The following is a 7445-nucleotide window of genomic DNA, read 5'->3' as shown; positions in this document are numbered from 1 at the left end:
CCGGCTGCCGAGTGACACCTGGCGGCGGGCAGCGGCCACTGCGCCAGTCGCCCCGCAGCAGGCGCTGTCGCCAACCCCGCCCTCGGTCCCCCACAAATGACAACCCAGGTGACAGCGCAGAGGCGCAGGACACGTGGGCTGTGTCCCCATCAGAGGGACACGGGCTGGCACAGCCGAGTTTTCCAGTTGCAGCACAGCTCAGCCCCAGCCATGCTGCATGGCCGGAAATCAGCATCGCCCTGGGCAGATGGGAAATGCTCCTGCATTCCTCCAGGACTCACCTCCACACCCCCTAAACTTGGAGAGTTCCTCCACTAGAACCTGCATTTAGTCATTCCCAAAGTGCTGCTCCAGATGCCAAACATCTGAGTCACGCTGTGCTTAGTGAACTCTGTTTGTGCACTTCAGACAGACACAGGCATGAACCCAGTGGCATTTTCACCTCTTTTATTATACACAAAACATGAGCACAAAGTTCTACTGCGGGGGCTGACCACGTCCACGACCAAATCCACCTCTCTGCAACAGCAAAAGGAGAGTGTTAGAAATCATAGTGTCAAGTAATGACAGCAAAAACAAACATCATCAAAGCTCTCTGATGGCACAGGTCAGGCAGGTGAGTGCCACCAACGTCAACCCATTCCAGCCAGCTCTGCGGATCACACCTAAAATACTGTTATTTTTGAAGTATAAAACCATGGATCCCCAAAGAGCTCAGCTTGCTCTCAAACTCTCAACTGGCCTCTGTTCCACCACATCCTTTCCCCACAGTGAGCAAACTGTGTGTGAAGGGTGACAATTTCCAGCCCCTCTGCCACCCTAAGAATCCCACAGGCAGGACCTTCGAGCTTCTCCCATCAAAACCTTCAAAAAAGGAAGAAAAGTTCAAATGCAAACACTCACAAACTGGAATTCCGTGGCTGCTCCAGCACCAGCCTCAGCCTTCTTGTCAGCACCAGCTGCAGAAAGAAAAGCAGTCAGTGCCCACAGAACCTTCTGCCTGGGAGCAAAGCTTTAACCATCCCAAAGAACTAAAACTGGGGCTAAACAGCAAAGGGAACAGCTGTAAATGAGCGTGTTTGGGAGTTACTGAACCAACCCCAGGGAAAACAGCTCAGCCGGACAAAACTCCAGCACACCTCTCATCCACCCTCACAGACAGACTCTAAGCTGTGCCTAGAGTCTCATCTTCCCATTTTCTCTTTGAGAGGAGCCCTAGAGCTGGGACAATTGTCCCCGAGAGGGCAGGGGGCACACTCACGTGGCACGGCGCTGCGGCGGTACGTGTCCCGGTCGGCCTCGCCCCGCGTCAGCCGCGCCGGGCGCTCGCCCTCCAGACCTGCAACACAGAGCACAGCCTCAAACACTGCCCAGCCAGGGCACAAACACAAACTTCCCGCAGCCCAGGGTGCAGAACAGCACTGGGTCTGCCAGCAGTGCTGCACTTGGGGCAGCTTGGAGAGAATAAATCTAAGGAGAACAGTGATTTGGTAAGGGAAACTTCACTTGAAGGGTGAAATCTGCTCAAGTGTCCCAGCTTGTGGCAGGGTGGAAGTTAAATAATGTGAGAAGTGGGTTTACAGCACCATCTCAGTCTTCTGGTCATCTAACTAGTGCTGAACGTTATTGTTGGTAAAAATCGCAGAAATACTGGGAATCTGCCATGGCTGACAAGCCTGTGCACAGCTGAGTCCCAAAGTGCAGGACAGAATTCTCACCCCAACCTGAAACAGCCACACTTGTCAGTACCCCAAATCCCCCCACAGAACACATGCAGGACACTAAAAGATTATCTGTGGAATCTCAGATTAATACCAGACAAAACTGCTGCAGGAACACCCAGGCATGGTGGGACCACCTTGTCTCAGGGACTGGGACATGTCCCCGGAGCCCACGCTGGGGTCTGCCCGCCCAGGCAGGACCCACTGAGGGGCAGCTGTGCCTGGCACACCCCAATGCCTTCCTGCACATCCACATGCATTGATTTGGCCATAAAAAACCCAGTTCTTGTAATAATTCTTTTATTCCACCACCTCTGTGTCTCCCAGACTGCTGCTGCCTCAAGCAGGTCATCCATAGCAAAAAAAAGCACTAAGTGCAGCCCTTCCAAACAACCCTGCCCAGATGTGGCTGAGGAAGGTTCCAGCACCAGGACGTTCCTGTGACACCACACACAGCTCCTCCTGCACAAACCCCAGCCAGAAGCTGCCTCCCTCCCTCCTTCCCTCCCTGCAGGGATGCACCTCCCTCAAGCTCACTGGATAAACACAGCATCTAAAGAACAAATCTTGGAACATCCAAGCAACTCAGAGATCAAAGAAAGCAGCATATTCCCAGTTTCTCTGCAATTCCTTCCTTTGAAGCAGGTGATGCTCCCGTTTTGTTTGGCTCAAACACAAATTGCAGCAGCTAGGGGTGAACTCCCAGCAACCCCTGGCCCCAGCCCTGTGGCTCAGAAGCAAAAAAGCACAACCCATGTGATCCCCCAGAACCAGAGCACATCTGGCTGTACCCCCTGAACCTGGGGGTGTGAAAGCCCACCAAGGGAAAATCAGAGCTGCAAGTCCAACGCAGAAAATCACAGAGCAGCTGGAGATCAACCCCTCTCCAGGCAGTGTCACTCAGAGCAGGTGACACAAGAACGTGTCCAGGTGGCTTTGGAATGTGCCCAGAGAGGGAGACCCCACAGCCTCCCTGGGCAGCTGTTCCACTGCTGCCACACACGTGGAAAGTTCTCCCTCATGTTGAGGTGGAACTTGCTGTATTTTAGTTTCTGGCCACTGCTCCTTGTCCTGTCATTGGGCACCACTGAACAAAGTCTGGCAGCATCCCCTGGTCCATCCCCAGGGCATATCTGTGGGTATTTGTCTCCTCTCCTCCATCCTAACCAGGCCCAGCTCCCTCAGTCTCTCCTCACAGAGATGCTCGAAACCCCTCAGCATCTTTGTGGGCTCTGCTGCTCCTCCACCACGAGTTTGCTGTTAACCTTTAACAGCGAGCTGAGTTCCAGGAGGAGCACATTCAGTGTCCCTGGGGAAGGCAGAGTGGGGACACCCAACACAGGTGACACCCAACACAGGCCACCAGGTGATGCCAGGTGGGACTCACCCAGCCCTGGACAGTGCCTCCTGCACACCCCCACCTCAGCACTCCCAGTCCCTGGGGACGGCCAATTCCCCCTCAGAACATGTCCCTGTGGGTCCCAGCTCTCCCCACCCCTCTCAGTGGACACCACTGCCAGCTGAAATAGCCACAAACCCCAACCACATTTCCTTCTTCTTCTCACAATTTCGCACCCAATTCCCAGAGATCTGGCAGTGTCCTGCCTGCCCAGCCCCCCGTGCCCACCCGCCCCAGCTGACCTTTGGGCCGGGGCCTGCCGGTCTCGGGGCGGCTGCGGCGCAGCGTGGCCGGGACGATCTCGGGGGGCAGGTGCAGGTAATCCCGCAGGTACTGGATGCCCTCGTTGGTCAGGTACCAGTAGAAGTGTCTCCAGGCAAACTGCTCCTTCACGTACCCTCGGGACTTGAGGGACTAAGGGGAGAGCTCCCAGTTACTCCCAGTCACTCCCATTTCCAGCCTCTCCCAGCTCCTCACAGACACCGGGGCTCAGCAGGGCAGAGGGGAACAAGGACAGGGGACCAGGAACAATTCACAGGCAGGGGACACCAGGCAGCACCACCCCAGGGACCCCCAACCCCATGCCCCCAAGCCCTCCCACCTGCATGGCTTTCATGACGTGCAGGTTGGGCACATTCTTGTCCACCAGCTCGGGGTGTTTGGGCATGTGCACGTCCTTCTTGGCCACCATCACGCCCTCCTTGAACAGCAGCTCATAGATGGCGATTCGGTTCTTCTTGGGCATCAACATCTGCACAGGGCACAGCAAACAGGGCTCGGTGACATTCGGGCATCAACATCTGTACCGGGGACAGCGATCCCGGTGCCCCCCGAGCTGCCCCGGGAGGCTCTTCCCGGGAGGGAAAACCGAGCACTCCCAGCTTCCGCTCCTTAAATCATCCCGCGCACTCCGGGCAGCCCCGCCTGGTGTCGGGACACCGGGCACAGCGGGGGCAAGGCCGCGGCTCGGGGGAGCCGTGCCAGGGACGCCGTTGGTGCTGCTGGTAAGTCAAAATGAACTCGGGAACCGGGAGCCGTGGGACCCTCTCGCCGCTCCGGGAGCCGGAACCGACCCAGCATGAGAAATCGGCTACGGGCAGCGCTCCCGGACCCGCCGGGCCCACGGTTCTCCGTGCCCGGGCACGCCTGAACCCCCGCGGACCACGGACCATCCCCGCGGCAGCGCCCGGGCCGGGAGGCCCCGGTGCCAGAGCCGGACATCCCGTACCACCCCGCGGCCTGGCGCCCCGACTCCCTCCCTCCCCGCACAGCCGGGCTGGAACCCCGATCGCGGAGATGCCCCGCGGGGGACCCCAGACCCCGGGATGGCGGCGATGCGCGGCCGATGACCCGAGCGCGGCCTCACCGTGGCGGCGGCGGCGGGGCCCGACCGGAAAAGGCTGCGCGTGCGTCGGACCGCCGCTTCCGCCGCGCCGAAGGCCCGCGGTGGCGAGGGTGGCTGCGGCGCTGCCTGTGCGGAGCGCAGACCCCCTCCCGCCTGGGAACGGGCGGCCCGCGGCCGTGCCTGACTGGGGCAGCGGGCGACCCCCGCCCCCCACCGTGTCACCCCCAGCCGTGCCCGGTGTCCCTCGGAGCGGGGCCGTGACGCCCTGCCCGGGATCCCGGGGAGCCGCCGGTCTCACCCCGGGCTGAGGTCTCGGGGCTCCCGGACCACCGGAGCGCTCCGCTCCCCCCAGCGGCCCGGGAGCCGCGGTGCCCCCGAGCGGGGCTCTCGTTCCCGAAGGGTTTCACTGCAGCCGTGTCCCCTCGGGCACACCCCGTGTCCCCCCAGCCGGGGGCTGTCCCGCCCGGTTTGGGGGTTCGAACCCCCGGGAGCGAACGGAGCGGGTCCGGGGGAGGGGGACACGTCCTGAACAAGGCGGGCACCGGGCACACGGCACCCCGGAGCAGGACGGGGGCAGCAGGAGGGGCGGGGGGCGCAGGGACCCCCGGGGCTCATCGCCGTCCCCTCGGCGGGCGCGCTGTCACCTTGCGCGGCCGAGGAGCCGCCGCGCCGGGCCGGGGATTGGTCGGCTAAAAATGCCGCCCTAATCTCCGAGCTGATCTTTACCCCCTCCCTCCGCCCCATCTGCCGCGACCTGCCCGCGATGCGCAGCGCCGGCCCCGGGAGAGGCTCCGCCGCTGTCCCCGCGGCCCCGAGGTACGGCCGGCGGGGCGGGCGGGGGGCGCAGGGCTGTCCCGGGGGTCGCAGGGCTGTCCCGGGGGGCGCAGGGCTGTCCCGGGGGTCGCAGGGCTGTCCCGGAGGGCTCAGGGGTGCTGGGCAACGGGGCGCTGTCACAGCGCTGTCCCCGCCGGTGTTTGAACGGGTCCGCGCCCGACCCGGTTTAAGTGATTTCCTACTCGTGCCGGACCGTGCCGGGCGGGGAACGGGAGGGATCGAGGGATGCGCCGCGTTCCGGGGGCTGCCCGGTGTCATCCTGGGGCTTTGCTACCGTGTCATGCCCTCCTTTCTTCCTTTCGGGGGCACCATGGATGGAGCTGGGGCGAAGCTCCCGCAGGGTGACCCCAAGGATGCTGCGACAATTGTGGCATCACCCCGGCCCGTCCCGCGGGGCAGGAGCTGTCCCTGCTGGCCCGGACACCGTCGCTGTCACTGTCCGTGCCTCTGCTGCAGCAGATCACAGCTCCTGCACCTCCCGCCTCGGAAATGGCAAAGCAAGTGCTTTGCTAAACGGATTAGAGCTCTCCCGGCAGCCTCCCCGGCTGCTCCCGCATCCCCCGGCCCCCGCGTCGCCTTTCCCGGGCAAACCCCATCCCTAAGCCAAGAGGCCGCGGCCGCAGCTCAGCAGAGATCAGGCACTGCGGCTCCCTGACCCCAAAACCCCGTCTGAAACCCCGAGGGTCCTTCCACCTCCTGGGGTTTTGTGCTCCCTTTGCAGGAGCGCAGAAAAATTCGGGGAATTCACGCGGCAGCGGCTCGGCCGGTGCTAGAGGTGCTGCCGTGCCCCGGAGTCCGCCCTGATCTGTGCCCTCCTGGCCGCTTTCTCTCCCTCCTCCCAGGGTGTGCGGCCGCCGGAGGGGCTGCGGCAGGACGGGAGCGGGATTGAACCCTGCAAGGATTGAGGGAAGGGAGCCCAGGCACTGGCAGGGACCGACAGTGACGTGCACAAGGGAAGGGACATCAGCAAAGCGTGTCAGCACCGAGCGGGGCCACGTCCTGAGCCCGGAGCCTGGGCTGGGCTCTGTGTGGGATCCCTCTCGCTGGGAATGCCCCGTCCCCAGCCGCGCTGCTCCCTGCCCGGGCACGGGGATGGAGCCAGGCTCCTCCAGCACAGCGCCTGGCACGGCTCTGCCCGGGGACAGACTTTGTCCCGAGGGTGCCAGCCTGGCCGGAGTTTGTGTAACACGTTGAAGGCAAACTCCGGACCTGGTGGGCTCCTGCGGATGCTCCTGGAGGAGGAGGAGAGGCCGCGTCCAGCCGGCAGCTTGCAGGGGAGGCCAAGCCGGTGTCCGGCTGTCCCCGGCGTGGCACAGCAGGCGGGGCCGGAGGCAGCGAGCCCCAGCAGCGCTGTGCCCCGGGTGGAATGTACGGGCTCCTCGGGCAGCTGCCTGCAGCCAGCCCCACGCTGCTTCCCGGGAAAAATGGAGCCTTTATGTGCCGGCCCCAGCCCCTTCCCCGGAAGGGCTCGGAGGATGCCCCGGCCGGTTCCAGGCAGACAAGAAGGGAATTGTTTCGGTGGGATTTGGGTTTCTGGGAGCACCTGCCCCGCGCGGGGCCCTCCACAATGGCTGCCTGTCTGCCGCAGAGCTGCCAATTATCCTCCGCGGCTAATTAGTGATGCAAAGTAGCGCTTGCATTCTCCCGGCTCCCCGGAGGGCTCCTGGGACCGGCGGCACATCCGCAGCGGCGACGCAGCCCGAGCATGGGGCACTGGCCCCATCCGGCCCCCCGAGCCGCAGCTGCCGCTCCGCCCGGCCCTGGGAAGAGGCACTGGAGGGCAGGAATGGGCTCGGGATCCTCGATGCCCTCTGCCCCCATCCACACCAGTCCTTCCTGGGCTGGCCATGGGCTCTCCCAGAAACAGCTGAGCCCCATAACTCGGGGCTCTGCCGGGATTTAGGGAACGCGTTTCCCTTCCTTGCTGGGGAGGCAGACGGGAGCTGGCTGTGCTCAAAGCCCCCCCGCCCCCGTTCGTGCGAGGGCCGGCGGTCCTGCCTGGCTGATGGGCAGGCGGCTGATCCCTGGTGGCATCTCTTCATTCCTGCCTGCTCGGGCTCGCTGGGATCACGGTGTGGGCTCATGTGCTCTGACTTCTCCGTTTGCACTCACGGAGCTGTAATTCCAGAGAGGCAAGTGGCCCCAT

The 7445-nt window shown here is 63.1% G+C and overlaps 1 protein-coding gene across 1 annotated transcript; it reads right to left on the bottom strand.

Annotated features, from left to right (window-relative positions):
• Nucleotides 1–430: 430 nt before the first annotated feature.
• Nucleotides 431–4543, bottom strand: LOC311162446 (small ribosomal subunit protein eS10). The gene is made up of 6 exons (XM_084220798.1): nt 4487–4543; nt 3722–3871; nt 3363–3534; nt 1262–1339; nt 904–959; nt 431–519 (listed from the first exon to the last, which is right to left on the bottom strand). Exons 2-6 carry the CDS (start codon nt 3869–3871, stop codon nt 478–480), a joined length of 498 nt encoding a protein of 165 aa, XP_084076924.1. The 5' UTR covers nt 4487–4543; the 3' UTR covers nt 431–477.
• Nucleotides 4544–7445: the final 2902 nt, after the last annotated feature.

The sequence above is a fragment of the Fringilla coelebs genome (assembly GCF_963513975.1).
Source record: "Fringilla coelebs genome assembly, chromosome: 23".
In the NCBI taxonomy this organism is placed as follows: Eukaryota; Metazoa; Chordata; class Aves; order Passeriformes; family Fringillidae; genus Fringilla; species Fringilla coelebs.
Note: the sequence above shows the minus strand (reverse complement) of the source record. Positions and strands in the feature narration are given on the sequence as shown.

Excerpts from the sequence above, each read along its gene's own strand:
- LOC311162446 (XM_084220798.1), bottom strand. The coding sequence starts at position 3,871 with ATGTTGATGCCCAAGAAGAACCGAATCGCCATCTATGAGCTGCTGTTC. Across the intron at positions 960-1,261 it reads CCGCCGCAGCGCCGTGCCAC|CTGGTGCTGACAAGAAGGCT; the intron begins GTGAGTGTGCCC and ends TTCTTTCTGCAG. Across the intron at positions 520-903 it reads CAGCCACGGAATTCCAGTTT|AGAGGTGGATTTGGTCGTGG; the intron begins GTGAGTGTTTGC and ends TTGCTGTTGCAG.